This window comes from Xyrauchen texanus, chromosome 3, assembly GCF_025860055.1.
Source record: "Xyrauchen texanus isolate HMW12.3.18 chromosome 3, RBS_HiC_50CHRs, whole genome shotgun sequence".
NCBI classification, from domain to species: domain Eukaryota; kingdom Metazoa; phylum Chordata; class Actinopteri; order Cypriniformes; family Catostomidae; genus Xyrauchen; species Xyrauchen texanus.
Genome location: NC_068278.1, coordinates 29942088 through 29961045, shown reverse-complemented (window position 1 = coordinate 29961045; position 18958 = coordinate 29942088). Strand labels below are relative to the sequence as shown.

Here is an 18958-nt window from a genome sequence, read left to right as displayed (position 1 = left end):
AACTGGGATACAGCAGTTTGTGTTGGGACCAGTCTGGACAGTCAAGTGTTTACCACTGTGAAACATAACTATTTCTTTTAATAACACTTAAGCATTTGGGCACTGAAGACACAGGTGTGTTAAGTTTAGAAAGTGGAATTTTCCTTTAGCTGCACAATTGTACAGGGTCTTCGTTGCCGTATGGTGTGCTTCAGAATCCGCCACACATTCGCAATTGGAGACAGGTCAGAACTGCAGGAAGGCCAAACTAGCACCCATACTCTCTGATTACACAGCCATGCACATGAAATCTGGGCAGTATGTGGTTTGAAGTTGTCCTGCTGGAAAATGCAGGGACGTACCTGGATGGGTACTGACACACCCCTGGCCCATACCGACACAGGCTTTTGGACCTGACGCTAATAACAGCTTGGATGGCCCTTTTGCTCTTTGGCCTGTATAACATGATGGCTTTGTTTTTCAAAAACTTTTTGAAATGTGGACTTTGAAATGTAGGGCTTCTGCGTTGCATAGCATCTGTGAATGCAGCAGTGAGTGGTGTTGACTAACAAAGGTTTACTAAAGTTATCCCAAGCCCATGTTCATAATGGGCTTACAGATGAATGATGTTTTTTAAGGTTTACGTTTTGCCCTTTACGCACTGAGATTTGACCAGATGCTACCACATCCAGTCAATAGTCTGTTTGCTTCTAGTTTTATCTAGGTAAGTCAAGTTTATTTATATTGCACATTTCATATACAAAGGTAATTCAAAATGCGTTATATAGAAATGTGTTGGGCACTTCATTCAGGAGCGGGTTTGGTTATTAGCAATAATGAATAATTATCAAAGTTAATTATTAAAATCAATAGAACATCGATTAGAATCAACATTAGCTAATTAATCCTTCAAACCATTTGTGAGTTTGGTAGTCTGGAACAATCTCCATCACGCCTTTGCGCTGGCACGAGATCCTCCTCGGGTTCTTCCATCTCTACCTCATGTGTGCTTCCTCATATGGTCCCTTGAGACTCCCCTCGAGCGGGAGGCAGAATCATTCCTCGGAACGAGGGCGACCCCAGAGCGGACTGTGTTGACTCATGTCCTCACAGTGAGGTCAGTCTGTCCCCATGAGAGCTGCTACGGCATGGGTATGGCCCAGGCAGCAAACGCAGCTCTCATGTTGGTCCGATGGAGCATTGTGTCACTCACAGGAACACTTGCAATATGACATCTTTAAAAAGATGAGTATACACAAGCGGCTCTTTTATGTGTGTTTTACGTCACATGAACAGAATTATATCATATATATTGAAAGGATACAACTCCTGCCTGGATGCTGTGGGAAGCGGGGAGATGTCTCGCTGAGCAAAGAACCCGATCTGGTGGCGAGGCGGAGAGACTTCTTCACTGGAACGCTAGAGGGGGCGGGTGAACGCTGCAGGCAAAGAACATCCTGATGGGTCTGCAGGGAATCCCGTCTACTGAAGGGTGTCTGTTGATGGCGAAGAGCAGGCTGATCAAGATGAGATGATCAGTCATAGTCAAGAGGATGCTGGTCTAGAAGGAAGAAATTCTGAAGAAATTATGTTTGAGTCCCCGCTTATATAGGGCAAATGCACGCCTAAAGGGGCGGAGCTCAAACATCATCACCAAACACATGATTGTCGTTATGATACAAGGGTTTCAACTAGGTTGTGGAAAAGGGATTTTCCCCATAGCGTTCAAATGCAATGTCGAGTGAAGTGAATTGATACGGAACTGCATTTAATGAAAAACCCTTATACCGCCACAGTGAGCTTATGTCCGTGGAAGTACTATGGCACCGGTATAAGCTACTGTTCAACACCAAGTTAACAAAGAATATCTATTGAAGCATTTCCTTTCTTGTTTGACTTTTTTTAACTTAATATTTAGGGTGAGTAATACCATCTTTCTGCACTGTGTTCTTAATCCCTATTAGGTGTTAATGATGACGATGGAGGATATTCTATTATTTTTCTTTCTTATGTGCCTTTTTTATTTTTATTTTCTTGTCTCCGTACAAGTAAATTTTTTACTCTGGCAAGTGAATGACCAATATACAAGGACAAGCACATGACAATGCTTAATGTTGAGCCCTGGAGAAACTAAAGAATTCTGTTACCATTTATATCTGCTGTATCTTCCAGAAAACAACTAAATTATCTAGTTTATCCTCTATATTGTATCTCTTTATGTTTCAGGTTCTTTCTTTTGGAATCCATCGTTTATACATAAACTCTTCAGCCACACCACCAGTAAAAAAATGTAAATAACTTTTTCCTCTGATTACTGTCCTCATGGTGACCCCTTACATTAAAACACTACCCATTATAGTGGTCGCTATCTTAGATTATGACAAATATTCAGATGATCTCTAGATTGAGCCACACAAACAATTTTCAAAAGCTTTTGATTTATACAACCATTACCAAATTACGCTGTAACAAAGTTAACAAGGTCGGTGTAAAACAGGAAGTGAAGCTGTATCTTGGCAGCGCTTTGTCTTATCAAAGCAAAACTTAGTACACATTTTTAGGACCATTATCTGATGGTTAAAAATAAAAATAAAAAATATATATATATATATATATATATATATATATATATATATATATATATATATATATATATTTTTGCCAACAACTTTTGAACAGTTTTTTCTAAAATCATAACGTTGGTGTCTATGGATTCCTGAGGATTTTGACAATAACAGTTTTTGCAATCTCACCCGTATTGGCTCTCCGCTACTTTGAATTTCATTATAAAGTAATATATCTTTTAAATACTTAGCCGGAATCTGAAAAATATTTGTATGCATCTTTGACATAATGTCCTAAGGGGTCTCTGAGCAGTTTGGAGAAAGTGCCACAAAGTGGTCAAAATGCTAAAAAACTCAATTCAAGCAAAACAGTTTAGGTTTCCTCCTTGCTTCCTTAATAAAAAGGAATAAAAAAAAAAATCCTTCTAACCTGGATAAAACAACAGCAGTATCTCATCAACAATTTTGTGCGCGGACTAAATTTTATTGAAACTGAGGTAAGAATAAGATATATACATTTAATAGAAGGTATGTCAGCATTTTAGAAGGCGTGTCAAGGTGATTTAGAAATCCCAGTCTTACTTTTTAAGGTCCAAAAAAAAGAGGATGTCTGGGGAAAAGGAGAAGTTGTCACCCTATAACAAGCAGACATTGCAGCGTTTCTGAGACTTATGTCTCTGCAGAACAAAAAAGAAATTTTCCCAATCAGTGGGCATTTTCAAACCATTGAGATTCCCTACCTTCATTGAATAGTTTAGAAACTGTTTGAATCTCGGTTTGAAAACGCCAACAGACTGGAGAACACCAATTATTGTTCCGCAGAGACCCGTACATGGCTTTTCCTACTTACATTACAACTTATTGACAGTTTTTCCTGGTGAACATTGTGCTGTACTGATAAGCTTTAAACTGGGTGGCCTCCCCAGGATCTGTCAGTTTTTGTATTGTAGGCCTACATATTGATTTTTAGCTGCTTATAGCATTTGAATTAAGTTATATTATTTGAATTATTTGAACTTATTTTAAATATTTGTATTAATCTTTTGGCCCACTTGGAAGTTTGTTGCAGCCCCCTGGTTGAGAACCATTGTCTTAAGCCATGTTGTAAGTGATTAACAAAACAGCATAAAGATACCTCAGGTAATTTGATACTATATCTCTCTACTACAGAGCCATGTCTCTGGGGTTAAATAACAACACTAGATAAGACTGTGACATCATGACTGACACATGATGAACATTTTAATAAAAACAAAGTAATAGGATATTGTTTTACAACACCAAGTTACATTATATATATACATAGCCTCATTTATTGCAGTTGTATTACTTTTCAACTATTACAAGAGATCATGGAAAAGTACACATCAATTAAACATCGACAGGACTTTGCTTTTTTGCTTGTCGACCTCAAAAGTACTGATATAGGAAGAGTGAGTGAGAGACAAAGAGAATATTAGTGGATGTTGCAAAATGCTCTGACTGGCTGTGCCTACTGTTGCCAAGGAATCCAGGCTCCAGGTGAAATACTAGACAGTTTAGGAAGAGAGACCGAGAGCGAGAGAGAAGAGAAGGGCAGATACAGACAGAGCTGGATGACCAGAGAGAGCAGGTTATGCCTGTACAGTAGCCAAGGACAACTAGAAACAAAGATGCACTTCTTAACCACCTGCCCTAATTGTAATGAAATTTGAAAACACTTCTTTCCCAAATTTGAAATTATTTGTCCCAACTTCAAAAAGTTTGAAGGTGAACAAAGAGACTGCATTTCACTAGCAGCAAAGTACATCAATTCCTGCCACAAAAAGAGGGAAGAGTCGACCAATCAGTGATTCGACCATTTACTCACACACAGACACACACACAAAGACACGTGTACTCACACAAACTCTTGTACACACACATACACACATATGCAAACACTAACGCACACACATGCAAACACTAATGCACACACACACGCCACTGAAAGAATATACACAGTTTTCACTGTTTTTCTGCACTTGTTCAAAACAGAATTTGTTCTGCGATACAATGTACAATTTGTCATGCCAATAAACCTCATTTGAATTAGAGAGAGAGAGAGAGAGAGAGAGAGAGAGAGATTTGCTTAGAGCATTTGCCAGCATTCTACATTTACAACTGTTTTGCCTAGATATGAAACCACAGCTCAAACCACTTTCACTATATGGAACTGCGGCCATTTCTGTCAATGGTCTGTGATTGCTTTAAAAGAAATATCAGCCTGATAACAACAGCACAAGCAGCCTAAAACAACATTTCCATGAAAATGTATTATATACACTAGGGCTGCATAATTATGACAAAAAGCATAATTGCTGATTATTTCCTTTGATATTGTAATAGTGATTATACATATCAATTAAAATAATAATTTTGTGTGGGGAAGTTGCATGCCATATAATTCAGATAGTGAGCATTACTGTTATACCTTTACACGTATTTAAACGCATCAGATTTGCCTCTATGAAAAATCATTAAAGATTTAATTTTTGCGCAACGGGAGTAGACCTAAATGGAAAGCTATAATTGACACGTTCCACGATTATATAATTATGACAGCTGTAATTGTAATCTTGATTATTTTTTGGATTAATTGTGCAGCCCTACTGTACACTGACAGATTCCTCACAAAGCGATGCTTAAACAGGGTTTTTCCTGGCTCAAAATGAGGTGGAGGTGGAACCATACTGATCAAAATAGTGACATTAAAAACACGTAAACGTTGGCTTTGCGTTAATACACTACTAATGACCTGGCAACTGAATATTATAGTGTTAATTTTGTAAGATGTTTTTCAATTTAGTCTTAATCCTGTGTCAAATGTCCTTTTTATTTTTTATCATATTTAGTCAACCTTATCCTATATTTATTTTGTCAAGTTTTAGTTGACAAAGTCTGGGCATTTTAAAGTAGTTTTAGTCAATGAAACTGTTGACATTTTAGTCATATTTTAGTCACATTTAGTCATATTGACATTTTAGTCACTTAACACTGTAAACATTTTAGCTATAAGAGTACATTTATCAATCTTGTCTATCCAAAACATATATACATATATACATACACACACATATATTTTATTGTTGTTGTCATTTTAGTGTTATTTTTCACTTAAGATTGATCTTATCATGATGATCTCATTGCGAGCTGCAGACAGCGGGGGTGAGTGACAAGTGTCTCCGTGTTAGAGTGCGCATTGGCCGGCAGAACTTTAAATCTCTCCTGATCTCGACTCCCGCTCAGATTGTGTCTCTTCCGCGACTGGTTGAAGCAGCTCTGACCGCACAGAGAATGACAGTTTTGGAGTTTGTGTTTATTTACATGGCACACTCCCGTATTATATGAACTTTAATTAAGGATGAAATAAAGATATATCGCCAAGCTGTGATCTGTGTTTCTATCAGACACTCGAGCAGCAGCGCTCCTCTCGTCTCATTATTATAGTTTTATATGATCTCGTTATGTTAAATGACATCAAGCGACTATTCGACATCGGAATTATTTTATTATTATCGCTGAGATTTGAGTGCAACGTTTGTTGGTGTTTTCCACGAAGACATCCACCAGAGTTTTGTAGACAGCCGGAGGCGGCGCCTAGTAATTCTCTATGCAGGAAAACCCCTGTTAAAGGAATAGTTCATCCGAAAATTTTAATTCTCATTATTCACTTACCCTGATGCCATCCCAGATGTGAATGACTGTCTTTCTTCAGCAGAACACAAATTAAGATTTTTAGAAGATAGAGCAGCTTATTGACTGGAGTCGCATGGATTCATTTTATGCTGTCTAAATGGGACTTTTGGACCATCAAAGTGCTGGCACCCGTGTACTTTCATTATAAGGAACTGACAGAGTTCAATCATCTTCTAAAAATCTTCATTTGTGTTCTGCTGAAGAAAGACAGTCATGCACATCTGGGATGGCATCAGTGTAAGTGAATAATTAGAGAATTAAAATTTTTGGGTAAACTATTCCTTTAAAGGAATATTACGGGTTCAATACTATTAAGTTCAATCGACAGCATTTGTGGCATAATGTTGATTACCACAAATATTTATTTAGACTCCTCTAGGTTACAGTGAAGCATTTAAAATGGAGGTGAATGGGGCTAATCCATAAATGCCAAAATTCTGACCCTTTCAAAATTACAGCCACAAAATATGTAAACAATATGCATGTTAACATTATTTTTGAAGTAAAATTACATACAATTTTACAACTTTGTTGCTATAAACCCTAAAACGACTGTGAAAATGATAATTTAAACAATTTCACAGCTCAAATAATCAATAAGTTAACAGAGGATTTAATGTATGTTCTTTTCTACTATTATAAGTTTTACATTTGTCTTTAAACCCTCAAAAAATTGGCCCCATTCACTTCCATTGTAAATGCCTCATTATTACTTCGATTTTTGCTTCTTTTTTTAAGTCGAAATAAATACTTAATAAAAACATTATGCACCAAATGCTATCTATTGAGCTTAACTTGAACCTGGAATACTCCTTTAACTGAGGGATGTGCATTAAAACGTCTATAAAAGTTCAAATCAACCCATTTTCCTGGCTCACACATATGAATGGGCCACAGGAACTGGAGACATTCCAACTTTATAAACAAGGCCCTGAATTCCTCACTATATATATATATATATATGACTGATATCTAAACTTGTCTCTCCTTGTGTCCTGTAAACACAAACCCCTCTCAAACACTTTACCTAGTTAAAAATATACCCAAATCTGATTCGACTAAGTGTTGTGTTGTGTTCGTGATTATCCACAAACAAAATCGGATGTGGGCATGAGGAGTATGCTCGGTGTCACAAAACCTGTTGAGCTGCCTATCTAGACAGCATAGTTGAGCATATGAGCGGCTTGCCAAGTTTCGTGTCTCTAATGCCCAGTCTAGGTGGACAGCTCACAAAGTTTACGGCGTCAATCTTTAATATCGACTGTTTAACATTCCTGTCTCGTGTTTTACGGGACACGTTCTCTCTCTCTCTCCATCGTTACTCGTAACCTTACAATGAAATTAGATAGTAACTGCAAAATACCTAACAGCGGTTTTATAATAATAAAATATGTTACAGTGTGTAACGTCAAGCGTAAGAGATATTTTGCAATTCACTGTTGAAAAAGTGTGAAAAACATTTTTCAAATGCACCGTGATCGGAATCATATCTCTTTCTTTTAAGACTTTTCAATTTTACTCACCCAAAGAAAGCCGTCGGATTTAAGTGTTCGTTTGGGCCCTTATAATTCCATATATTGTTATTTCTCACGACTCAAACTTCTGGATAACTTAACCTCCATCACAACCCCCAAGGCGTTGGTTTTCTGTAACTTTCAACGTAGGCAATGCTTGATATGTCGAATTTACCGTAAAGCCCCGAAAATTATCCGATGCCGCAGCCGAAATGAACACATGGATACTGCACATACTGTCCCTACGTACCGAACGGGATACATCAGCCTCCAAAGGGGGCTTCGAAGTAAGAACAATCATGATAGTCGTGCTGTAAGATCGCTTCAAATATATGATCCATTAAAAATAACTGAACATGTGAGTTCCGAATAAACATCATTTTTGAGACCCACACCTTTCAGCCTTCCAAAGCTGTCACATTGGATGTTAAAGTCTTTGAAGGGAACAGGGATGATCACTTCCGAATGGAACGCACCCACAACATTGTCTACCTGCCCACTCTGACGCAGTGGAATGTGATACGTTAAAATCCATATTTCATAAACAGACTCGTATCGTACACGTTTATTTAAAGCAACTATTTACGAAGAATATTTGTCAATTTCTCTCGCAAAGACACGACGTGGGCAACCTTTATTACTGCAACACTTACACGCAGCATGTTCTCAGACGCACTCAGGAGCATTTATAGCCTTCTTCAAAATGTTTGTGTGCTTAAACGGCGCACCGATTTATATCCACATCAGAGGAAACACACAGCGAGCTCTAACGCAGGAAGCAAATACTTGAAACCTCTGCGTATAGCAGCAAATTAAAGGGATAGTTCACCCAACAATGAAAATGCTCTCATCATTTACTCACCCTCATGCCATCCCAGATATCTATGATGTTATTTGTTCTGCAGAACACAAATGAAGATGTTTAGAAGAATATCTCAGCCCTTTTGGTCCATACAATGCAAGTGAATGGTGACCAGACCTTTGAAGCTCCAAAAATCTCATAAAGGCCACATAAAAGTTATCCATAGGACTCCAGCGGGTAAATCCATGTCTTCAAAAGTGATATGAAATGTGTGGATGAGAAACAGACCAATATTTGAATCTTTTTTTTAGGGAATTAAAAGGAATTAATAACTAGAGCCATATGGGTTAATTTTATGTTGGTGAGTAAATGATGAGATAATTTTCATTTTTGGGTGAACTGGTCCTTTAACACTTTTAGTGCACAAGGACTTGCAAAAGTTCAGGACATTTAGTAATTTTACAGTGGAAATATTACTCAGATTTGATTAAACAATTCACTTCTCACATGTGACACAATTAATGAATCAAGTATTAAAATGTTTTGTCTGATATTTCTTGAGGATGCTTCAGACCATGATATAGAAGTAAACACCCTAGTAAACAGGCTTCTATGTCCTTTCAAAATGAGAAAATTGCTATTTTTTCATTAAGCCCCTGAGAAAGCAATCTTTTTTTTTCTTATCACACCCACAGAGGAATTCTCTCACTGTTCTTCAATGAAGAGTTCTGTTGTATATGAATTTGAGGTATGTGATATGTATCATGGCTTCTGCTTTCACTTTCCACCCTTCATTATAAATCTGTTGTCTTAACTGTCTTGTATCTGTGCAACTTTATATTGCATATATATCGCGCACACACACACACATACATACACGCGCCAAAGAGCCAATGACTTTCAACGAGGCATTGTCATAGGATGCCATCATTAAATTGGTTTACTGAGTCTGGTGTGGAATAAATAAAGGCCGATATGAACCATATGTATGGGGTTATTGTGTTAAATGCATTAAACTGGTATCAGAGCTAAAAAATGAAACAGAAAAATCTTTATACCTAGGATATGCCAGTTGTTTTATTCTCAGCATCTTTAGTGAATACAATACAATTAGACCAGCACAGTGATACTAAGTGTTTAAATGGAGCTCTCACAAGCAGACATTACAAGTACTCATTTCTTGTGCGTTCGCCATACATCTTAAGACAGAGTGAATTATGAAAATTAATTTATTCACTGCAATTACTTCAAAATATAATACGTTTATAATAAGAAATAAACTTAATGCAAAGTCAAAATTAAAAAAGAAAAATTGAAAGAAAGAAAAAGTAGAGAAAGAAGAAATAAACAAGAGAACAAAATACAAATGATCATGCATTTACTCTATTTACGTAAGCCTACCACTAAGCTACCACTTCATAAAATGTGACTTCATAAGTAAAAGAATCTATAAGTGACTAATGTAATATAAATTTTTAACAGTAACACGTAAACAGCGATGATGAAAAATATAATCAATAACCACCAGGTTTAGGGGTGGAGCCAGAGTGAACAGGAGAGCCACTGCTCTCAGTAACTTTTTGCTTGTGTCATCTAGGACAGCAGTGACACTGATAATGGCATCATCATTTAAAATCAATAGTTTTCAGTCACAGATGTCATTGTAGAAATTCACTATTCACAGTCAGCAATGATTAATTTAATCCAAGAGTAAGTGTCTAATAACAGGCTGGTTACTGAGATTAAGCGAGTACTATTTGATAGGTCATGTGATCTGGCAGCCCCTCTGAGGGGACCCTCTTTATGAAGAAAACAGCTATTATAAGCATACTGATAAAACTGGATTCTTCATTTCATGTCAGCGCTCATAATTTGATATATATATATATATATATATGTTTAAAAATTACAATTAATTTCTTTAGGAGTAAAGCTTTTTAATGAGGAAAAATGACTGAGTGCATCTTTAAGTTGATATTTTAGGCTTATTTATCAAATAAGCATAATGTACATTTCTAAAGAAAACATTTTACCCTAGAGTATATATTCTTTAGAAGAATCAGTGCATTCATGACATGTATTATCAGAGTATAAAATTGTTAAGTTAATGCATGCATGGACACCCATAACCCCTAATATCAAATATAAGACAATATGATATATCAAGTCAAATGCTGTTTGAATCATGTTCATCGGTTTCCAGCTAGTTCCAAGCTCTCCAGCAATTGCTGTCTTGGCATTTATCTTGAGACAGAAAATAACTTTCTGTCTTACTTGATTGCTCCAGTTCTCTACTCTATGGGTTGGACAGAGTCATCAGAGCTTCTTCTCTACTCAGGAACATACTTTTTATTTTCCCAAGAAAATGGGTATTCGGGTGCCTGGTTATAGTGGCCCATGAGGAAGATGGCCACTGTGCCGATGGAGAACAGCGAGATGGCTGCCCAGAAACAAACCTTATCAATCATCTTACCAATCAGCACCCAACTTTCCATCTCCTGAGGAACAAAGAAGAAAAAGAGGAACAACATGAAGGAGAGAGACATGGTGTGGGTGGAAAATACTGCAAATAGAATATCTAAGTGTTCACAGGCTAGGACAATCCAGACTCCAAACACTTACAGATCCAATGTCATTCTGCTGCTTAGTAGATTCAGCAATAAAGTTACAGGCATCCACACACTCTTTTATCTCTGGCGCTGTCTTGGCCAGACTCTTGTAAAGGTTTGCTGTACTGCTGATATCAATTTCATCCACTAGAGGGAGACATACACATACACAAACAACACGTGAACAAAATTAATCACTGAAAAACCAGTGATTAATCTGGAATCCAAAAGTTTAAGTTACCATTCATGAACAGTTTAATGCAAACAAGCCTATTATTAACACATTTTTTTTTTGTGATGACACTTTTTCGACAACCTGTATCAGTGTATTTCTGTATCAGTAGTTCCTAACACTTTTCCTGTAGGGGGGGGGCCTCCCTTGTCTAACACACCCAATGCAGGTCTTGGAGTCTCCTCTAATGAGCTGATGAGTTGAATCAGGTGTGTTTGATTAGGCAGATATCCAAAATGTGTAGTGTTGTGGGGCTTCCAGGAACAGGGTTGGGAACCACTGATCTATACCTTCACAGTATGCATAGACTTTGCACTTATAGTTCATAATACTCACAATAATGTTAGGTATGCTTTAGAAAAGTGAGTTCTTGTACTGTCTAGTGAGTGAGTTACCAATTGACCGCATGAGTCCGTGTCTCTCTCTCTGTTTATCAAACATCATCTCACTGCGTGGCTGTTTCAAAACATATTCCTCCGCCCTCTGCATCAGCCCAAATGAACTGCGCCTCCTCTCTCTCATTTCATAAGCCCCACCTCCTGGCTCTCCCTCATCCAGAAATGAGGCCATGCCGAGGAAACGAGGCACCACCTCCAGGAAAATCTAATAGATGAGAGAGGTAAATGCAAAAGAAGGAGATAAGTTATTGGAAGTTAGATTCATTATAGCTTAAAGAGCCATTTAGTGAGTAATAATTTATTTAGGGAAAAGTACACAGTGACACACATGTTTGATGGTTTGTGACATATTGTGTGTACTGGGACTGCGGAGGGAGAAGTTGAGGACAATGATGCAGTTGGTGACGATCAATGTGGTCATACACATGACGAAGATTAAATACCTAAAACAAGAGTAAGAGAGTGATATTAGACCTAACACTCCCCCATCTGTCATTGTTCGGAAACAGGTAGTTCTGCCCCAAACTCACAGCTTTGGTTGAGCCAATTTTATTAGAAAATATGCACCACAAAAGCACACATCAAGGAATAACAACTTAAATGTATCCGAGTCTCACACAAAGCTACAGTTTCAATTCACTTATATAGTACACAAGTCGTGGAACACTATTGTGATACTTTTATGATGCTTTTTTTGTCCCTTTTTAGCTTGTCAGCTCCAGACCTCAATCACTTTCATTGTATGGAAAAGAGTGGCCAGGGTGTTTTTTTTTGTACTCCACAGATGAAAGAAAATCAAATAAGTCTGAAACTACTTGTCTTTTTGTTAGTGAACTGTTCTTTTTCTAAAAATAAAAGAATATACAATTTTCACCAATGCACAATTGAAAAAGCTGAATAGTCAATATAATCTCACACATTGACACTCACTTGCCAATAAGAGGCACAGAAAGTGATGTTTCTGGAATCTTCTGTGCAATCAGGATGAGAAACACAGTCTGAGCCAACAGTACAGAAATGGACACAGTCAACTTCTGTCCACCAGCTAAGAGAGATAGGAGGTGGAAAGAAAGAGCCAGACAGAGCAAAGGACAAAGAAGTAGTGTACGGAGTAGGCAAAGAGAAATGACAGCCATACGGAGTACCAACAGAGTAAGGGAAACATTGAGGGATCTTAATAGTTTTATACATAACTTTGCCTCCACACACACACAAACCTTTTGCAGGTAGAAAATATGCTAAAACGACCAGAGAGGAGATGAGGGAGCAGGGCAGGATGATGTTGATGATATAGAAGAGTGGTTTCCTCTGGATAATGAGATTGAAATACACCTCTTGGTACTCCAGATCATCAGGTGAGTAACGCGAGTTTGTCAGCTTACGGGCAGGGCGGTGCTTGATTGCCCACTCCCCATTCTCTATGAGGTCATGTGATTGAAGCATTAAAAAAAAGAGACGTGTGATTGCATGGACTCTCCTTTAGTATTAAATATGATGTGTAATATTGAATGCTTTTTAAAGGATTGTGTTTAAAGGAATATGTCGTGTTCAATACAAGTTAAGCTCAATTGACAGCAATTGTGTGTTGTATACCACAAAAATGTATTTAGATTTGTCCCTCCTTAAAAGAAAAGGTCAAACTCTCAGTTCCAGTGAGGCATTTCCAATGGAAGTGAATGGGGCCAATCCATAATGTTAAAATACTCACTGTTTCAAAAGTATAGCCACAAGACATAAACAATATGCATGTTAGCATGGTTTTATAAAACGTAATGCTGTAAACCCTAAAATGACCCTAACATTTTTTTTTTACAAGTTTTAAAAGAAGAATTCATGTCCTTTTATACAATTATAAGATTCACATTTCTGCTTTTAAAAATTAAAAAAAAAATGCCTCACTGTAACCTCAATTTATTTATTTATTTTTAAAGAAAAGGAGGGACGAGTCAATATTATGCCACACATGCTGTCAATTGAGCAAAATTATATTGAATCCAGAATACAATACAACTCAAGTTTGCCCCAGTTCTAGTACAGTGATTTGTTACTATGTTTTTGATTTATAGCTGATTATTTACTTTTATATATCGAGACCTAAAGTCTTTTAGAAGTTTTGTTGCACTGTTACTGACTTCATATTCATCCTGTTTTCATTCCTCTTTTTGTGTGGTAACTCCCCCTTCAATACCAGATTTAAAGAATCTTTGGACTTGGATTGAATATCAAATTTTGGAATGTGGACCAGTACTTAGTAATTAAATCAGCGAATCCCACTTCTAAACCCCACTACGCTTGCTAAACCTACTATGGTACAGAAAGTGTGAAAGATGAATAGTAATGTGTGTGTGCATGGCACCTGTGAAGGCCTCAGGGTCAATGTCCACCCACTCAATGGGCTTTCCTGTCTCTGTATCTTCTGCCAACACCATATAAATTTCATTAGCACTGTATGTCTGAGACCTACAGATATACAAGACAACAGAAATTGTAATTAGCACTAAATGATGACAAAATCAAAAATAACACCAGAATACAACAAAATCCAAAATCACTGACACTAAAACAAATCAAACTCTGTGCCAACCTGAACACTAGAGTGCAGTTCTGCCAGTCAAAAGGAAAGTAGGTGATCTCAATAGCACAGGTACTGCGGTAAATGGCAGGGGGAAGCCAGTACATGGAGCCATCACTGGAAATCAGTACATTAGCGTAGTATGCCACATCAAATTTGCCATCGATGCTGTCAATAGCATAGGAGAGATATGTTTTGGCAACTTTTGCAGCAACAAATGGGAAATAATGCATAAGACTGCTTTACTAACTCACTTGTTTTCCAATACTATATCTGGTAGCCAGACGGTGTTGTATGGCACACGGAGCGTATCAATACCGTGATACTCTGATGTATTCCATGCAAGACGATAATCTGACCATTGCTAAACAAATAAAAAATACAGAACATGAAAAAGAGAAAACTGGAGGGAGAGAGAGAGAACACAATGTACAATGTAAAGTGCAGACAGACTAACTTACAGTAAGCACTGATTATATATACTGTATAAGTGAGCAAGAATAAGAGAGAGAATATGGAGAGATGAAACAGAGCAATATGAAAAAAAATATTGTGATGGACATCTTGAAATAAAGTGTTTAGTTTAAAATGTTGTGTTAGAAGAGAACTTGAGACAGTAATTTCTTAATATCTTAGGAGGTTGCATAGGCTGCATATAAATGGAGGATGAATCTGTTGGCTACTCACAATTTCAATCCAAACATTTGTAGTGAGAGTCTCCTCTTTTTCATTCTGTTCAGGGAGGAGAATGTTTACAAAAATGTAAATAGCTTTTAACAATTGTATTGTGCAAAGTCCCTATTAAAAACTTGCTGAACTAAAATAACTAAATATATTATCAAATTGATTACCAAAATACTTTACACTGTAAACCTTAGTGCACACATTTCATAAATTATTACCAATAATATAAAGTGGCCCCAAAAGTATTTTGAGCCACACTTAAAAATGTATTTGCATTATATTACAAAATATCAATCCAAGTGGCATTATTTTAAAGAAATATAACACACAATCACAGTTATTGCAAAAACACAGTTATATAGCAAAACGTTTTTTAGGTTTCAAATTAGATAAATTATGCAAATTTTACAAATAGCAATCTAAATTTGAGATACTTTTCCCAAAAATTGCAAAATGGCTCAGAAAAGTGGGGTTATTATGATAAAATGTGTATCATTATTTGCAGGATTGGCAGGGTTACTTTTGAAATGTATTCCACTACAGATTACAGAATACATGCTGTAAAATGTAATTTGTAACCTACTTCGTTAGATTACTCAAGGTCAGTAACATATTCTAAATACTTTGAATTACTTCTTCAGCACTGGTAATTTTTTTTTACTTGTTTTGACTATAAAATCTCTGACAGTACAGTAAGAAAACATACATATTAAAAATACATTCTCTGAAAAACCTAAATATCTTATGCAGTGTTGTTTCTAAAACAAGATCAATCAAATTGATCTTGTTTTAAGGATTTTCAGGAAAACAATACAAAAATTATTATCAAGAATATGATTTTTGCCCTAATATAAAAGGTCTTACTAGAAAAAAAGAAATTGTGATCTAACGTGAATTTTCTTGATAAAAAATACAATTGTGCCTGGTAACATGTGCCTGTAAAATGACTAGAAATAGCATTTTAGCTTAGAATAAAGCCGACAAAGGTTTATTTCACAAGGTTTATTTCTATTTCTTCTGCTCCAAACTTCAAACTTACTTCTCTGTCTGCTCGTGTGAATGTAACACATCATAAGAACGTGTTTCACCGCTGTTCAAATGCACTTTGGATCGCATCATTTACATGTATAAATGTTTTCATCTGAAAGGACTAAATATTAAATGAAACAAATGACAATAAAATGCAAAGTAATCTCTTCAGTAATCTAAATACTTTTTGAATGTAACTGTAATCTAATTACCAATGATTTAAACTGTAACTGTATTCTAAATACCAATGATTTAAATTGTAACTGTAGTGGAATACAGTTGTATTTTAAATATGTAATCTCGTTATTACTTAATATTTGTTTGCAAATGCCACTTGGTTTTATATTTTGAATCAAATGCAATGACATTCAGACATTTTTAAAAGTGATTTCAGTGTCCACAAATGTCCAGATACTTTTGGGATCACTGTAAATGTGCATTCAATAAAACCTAAACCTAGAGAGTAGATCTAATGCATCTATTTACATGCTCATTTACTGGAATTAGGCTTAGGGTAACATTGGTCAATATTTGCAGGGAGATAAGAGAACTTACCAAAGAGATGAGGTTGGTGAGGGTTAATTTAACCTGAACCTTCACTTTTTCTTCAGGGGTTCTTGCTGGTCGAATATTTTTATTGTAGTTCTTAAACTTATCTTTGATCAACTGCAACTCTTCATTTCCACTGACTGCAAAAGTAAAACAATGCAAGATACAGATGAGCTTAATCAATACTTCACACTAGTGAATATTTGTCTTTACAAACCATAAAAAATGAAAAATAAAAAATAAATCCTTGTAACATCAGATCATGAAAGACAGGCCCCAAGTTCTGTCACATCAATCACATGAACTCACACTTATACATAGCTCTGATTAGGATTTCTTTAAGGTAAATCAATTCAGACAGTTTCTGAAATACTGGTTTATGCACTCATTTGTAGCAATAATAATAGTAGTAGTAGTCATCAGAACAACCAAGACATACAGTGGAAAGATTGAAATGTCTCCAAGTCATAACTGAAACATATGTAAACCATTTAAATCTACAGTAGGCTACACTGACTCAGCACTATGAGACCCATTCACTAACAGCCTATACTGAGGTAGACCCTAAATAAAATTTGAGTATGTATAACTGTTTAATACCAATATCAATATAAAAAACTGGGGAAAATATCAAATGAAAGACATATTTGAGAAGTTACAATTACAATTGCAAATGAAAAGTGTGACAGACAAGTGTAAAGTGAGTTATCGTATTCAACACTCACTTGTAAAACGCCAATATTTTGAGGTACAGTACATAAAAAGCACGTACCTTGCAATACAGAGGCCACAAGCGCAAACACAACTACACAAGTCCGGCCGAACCAGGCTTTCATTGCCGTGGTCGGCATTTTTGGTCGCCAAATGCTCTCTTAAAAGTTGGTAACAAAGAGATAGACTCGTTATTTTCGAGAAGTCAGCCAACGCGTTGCTACAGCTGTCACTGCACGCGGCTCGAGTTACAGCGCTAGCCGCGCGCTCTCTTAAAGTCACATACAGTGATCACACCAATATCGTTTTACCTCTAATACCTGACAATGACGCAGATTCTGTGGGTTACTTCTCTACTTTTGCTGTAATCGAGCACAGATACTATTAATAACCCCAAAATATTGTGACAGGAGCGTCCGGTTCAGGGGACAATCACAACACTTCCGATGCACGAGCACGTGAACATATTTTTGGCATGTCATGCATTTCTGCAAGTATAATGGGTTGATAACGATACTCATAACGGTTATTGATAGTGTTGTTTTCACACAGGGAATTGGGTTTTAGCCTGAGGCAATGTTAACAGGTGTACAGGGGCCAGCTTGGGGGCCACAATAGTGTTGCAGCCACCCCTGCCATGAATATAAATAACCAGAGTCTGTCTGGACAGCGTGCCCTGCTGTAGACTCTCCCTGAAACAAGGTAAATGCAGAGGATGGGAGGGAAGGGTGTGTGTGTGTGTGTGTGTGTGTGTGTGTGTGAGAGAGAGAGAGAGAGAGAGAGAGAGAGAGAGAGAGAGAGAGTGACTAACTGACTGACTGACTGACTGAGAGAACATTAAAGTTTCTTATTGTTCCCTGCAGATCAGGGGTTCAAAACAGTGTGCTATGGGGGACGCATGATCAGTGAGCTCATGTGCAAAACTGTCAGACCTATCAGGTTTAAAATTATGAGATCCAACACACACTATCATAACTACACTAGGCCAGTTAAAAAGTATGACCATACACCAAAGAGAAAATATGTGGGTATTTTATTTGTTTGTTTGTTTGTTTTTTGAAAAGAGGGAATGTGATGCCATTTCATTGAAGAGCCTATATTGGCTGCAAGATGACAAAACCAAAAGAGGGGAAAAGCAGGATGGATTGGAGAGTTTAGATGTATTGCTCTACTTTGATTATGACAAAATCATGTCAAATTCTCTGTGTACATTCTGTCTTAGTCATAACTTTGGCATGATGGTTGGTGCATTGCATGACCAGTTGCTTGGCTGCTGGGTTTAAGCAACATAGTACATGAGCTTAAGTGTCACTGGATTGCACAGATTGTTGGTGGGCTTACCGGAGCATGCATTCCTGACTTCTTCGTGTACTATTAATATAACTTGAAATTCAACCATGTTACATGTGGTAACTGGAAACTCCACATCCGTAGTATGTGAAGTGTCATGGCCAGTGACTTCTTCATTTCTTTCTTTTCTTTTTTCTGTACTGTTGTGCCATATTCGTGATCGAAACTTAAAGTTAGTATTTTGTATTCATTGATATTCTGTTCTGCTGAGCTGTTTCTGTAACTCTTGGGTTATGATTGGTATTATT

General features: G+C 36.8%; 2 protein-coding genes across 2 annotated transcripts in view; both read right to left on the bottom strand.

Annotated features, from left to right (window-relative positions):
* pld2 (phospholipase D2) overlaps window positions 1-7932 on the bottom strand; it is a 41889-nt gene extending 33957 nt beyond the window's left edge. Inside the window, exon 1 of the mRNA XM_052103699.1 lies at window positions 7784-7932. The gene's annotated coding sequence lies outside the window, so the exon portion shown is untranslated. The remainder of the gene's footprint in view (window positions 1-7783) is intronic.
* Window positions 7933-9640: 1708 nt separating this feature from the next.
* On the bottom strand, window positions 9641-17620 carry chrne (cholinergic receptor, nicotinic, epsilon). Its single transcript, XM_052105804.1, has 12 exons — window positions 17422-17620; window positions 16656-16789; window positions 15075-15119; window positions 14642-14751; window positions 14400-14555; window positions 14172-14275; window positions 13033-13233; window positions 12746-12860; window positions 12144-12258; window positions 11813-12020; window positions 11199-11332; window positions 9641-11074 (listed from the first exon to the last, which is right to left on the bottom strand). The coding sequence occupies exons 1-12, from the start codon at window positions 17498-17500 to the stop codon at window positions 10907-10909; spliced, it is 1569 nt and encodes a 522-aa protein (XP_051961764.1). The 5' UTR covers window positions 17501-17620; the 3' UTR covers window positions 9641-10906.
* Between the last annotated feature and the right edge of the window lie 1338 nt (window positions 17621-18958).

Bases quoted from the DNA above. Each gene is read 5' to 3' on its own strand.
- chrne (XM_052105804.1), bottom strand. From the start codon at position 17,500: ATGCCGACCACGGCAATGAAAGCCTGGTTCGGCCGGACTTGTGTAGTT. The intron at 12,861-13,032 runs GTTTGTGTGTGT...TATCTCTCTTAG, and splicing joins ATATTTTCTACCTGCAAAAG to CTGGTGGACAGAAGTTGACT. The intron at 12,259-12,745 runs GTGAGTGTCAAT...CTCTTGTTTTAG, and splicing joins TCTGTGCCTCTTATTGGCAA to GTATTTAATCTTCGTCATGT.